The sequence below is a fragment of the Macrobrachium rosenbergii genome, chromosome 1, assembly GCF_040412425.1.
Source record: "Macrobrachium rosenbergii isolate ZJJX-2024 chromosome 1, ASM4041242v1, whole genome shotgun sequence".
NCBI lineage: Eukaryota > Metazoa > Arthropoda > Malacostraca > Decapoda > Palaemonidae > Macrobrachium > Macrobrachium rosenbergii.
In genome coordinates, this window is record NC_089741.1 from 2,111,995 (window position 1) to 2,113,629 (window position 1,635).

Sequence of the window (1,635 nt, forward strand, 5' to 3'; positions counted from 1 at the left end):
TTATGATTTTATTTCAATATAAAAAGTAATTCTCATGAGGACATAACCATGTCAGCAGTCACAGAAAACTTTAGTCCCTGTAAAGCAAAAATGGGACAACAGCATACAATAATAAACTTATCTGAATGAGTATGACACTTATGCTAAGGATAATTCACAAGCATATGAGAATACTACATTACTACTGAAAATCAATTCATCCTCAAGATATTAATAAATAAAAAAAAATTGAAAGGATATTTTACACAATATCTTTAATTTTCAAGGAAAGAAACATAATCAGCTAGTCTTCGAAGTTGTTCTTCAGACGGTGTAGGAGTATGGGGTGGTGGCACTCTTGGGCTAGGCAGAATCATATGTGTTGGTTCATCATAACCCCATCCAAATCCTTTGGCAGCCAATACAGCTTCTTCCACATTTGCGCCAAACAGCTGGGCAAAATCATCAGCACTTATTGATGTATATGCACGAGCAACTAAATCTATTGCTCTCTGCCGAACATTATCTAAAAAAGGAAAACAGAGGTGAAGTACTTGATTTTATTTAAATGTAAGATCACCATCATTAACATTTCTAAGATAAACATTCCCCTTTAAGGGGTTAAATATGAAATGAATTCTCTCCATTCTCTCTTACACAGTTTCTTCCTGGATTTTAAATGTAATAAACAATATTCAATGCAGTACTTGTTATACTGTATGCACTATAAGTAAGGAAAGGTGTTCAAAAATATACATTCCAGTTAATCAATTTCACGGTTTCCTTGTATGAAAGTCTTCTTGTTATAAGCTAATCAAATTTTATGGTTGGGAATAACTTTCCATGATGACAAATCTCGATAAAAAACATTTGTTCCTACACAAAATACAAATGCAGGTCTTTACATAAGGAATATGCTTCAGCGCAGCTGGAAATGGCCGTTGAAGTTTTAAACAAAGTGGTTGGATAGTTAACTACAGTCCGACTGGCGGGAGTCCCGCCCATCTGGACGGTCAGCATTCACTTTGCTTTTGGCCGCCATGCAATGAGGTGCTGTGTTCCTGCTCTCTGCCCTGCTTGCCGTTTCGCTTTGTTTTTTCCCAGTGAGATCCTTCTTTTGTTGTTTTGGATATACTTTCTTGATTGTGTTTGTGTGTTTGTGATATTGAGATGAAAACCCATGAATCATCCATGCCCAAGCGGAAGGGCGGTGCCCACCTTGTATTCCCTGTTACCACTTCTAGACCATGTACGCATTACCGCTCCCCAATTGATGTTGACCCTCATGTCCTCTGCACTAGTTGCAGGGGGCATGACTGTAATCAAGACTCCATGTGTGCCGAGTGTTGGCTCTGGTTTCCTGTGCAGTGGGTGAAGTTTTCACAGAGGAGGAAATACAAGAAGACTTCCAAGGCATTGTCTGGGGGTAATACGCCTCCAACAACACCGTTGGTTGCCAACCCTTCTTCCTCTTTCCTTCCTCTTGCAAAACTTTCCTGTCTTGCTGTCACTCTTTCGGGAGTGATCTCCCCTTCATCGTCCTCACTTGCTTTGTCAAGTGGAAGTTGGCGTTGGGGGGGTGGGTGATCAGGACAACCTCTGCTTGGTGGTCTCCGTTCGCTCAGAAGGGGAGATTTCCCCTTCAGAGCGAGAGGA

General features: G+C 40.6%; 1 protein-coding gene across 1 annotated transcript; it reads right to left on the reverse strand.

Annotated features, from left to right (window-relative positions):
- Positions 1–254: 254 nt before the first annotated feature.
- Positions 255–1,293, reverse strand: LOC136841831 (COP9 signalosome complex subunit 8-like). Its single transcript, XM_067109203.1, has 3 exons — positions 1,198–1,293; positions 637–703; positions 255–505 (listed from the first exon to the last, which is right to left on the reverse strand). The coding sequence occupies exons 1-3, from the start codon at positions 1,291–1,293 to the stop codon at positions 255–257; spliced, it is 414 nt and encodes a 137-aa protein (XP_066965304.1).
- Positions 1,294–1,635: the final 342 nt, after the last annotated feature.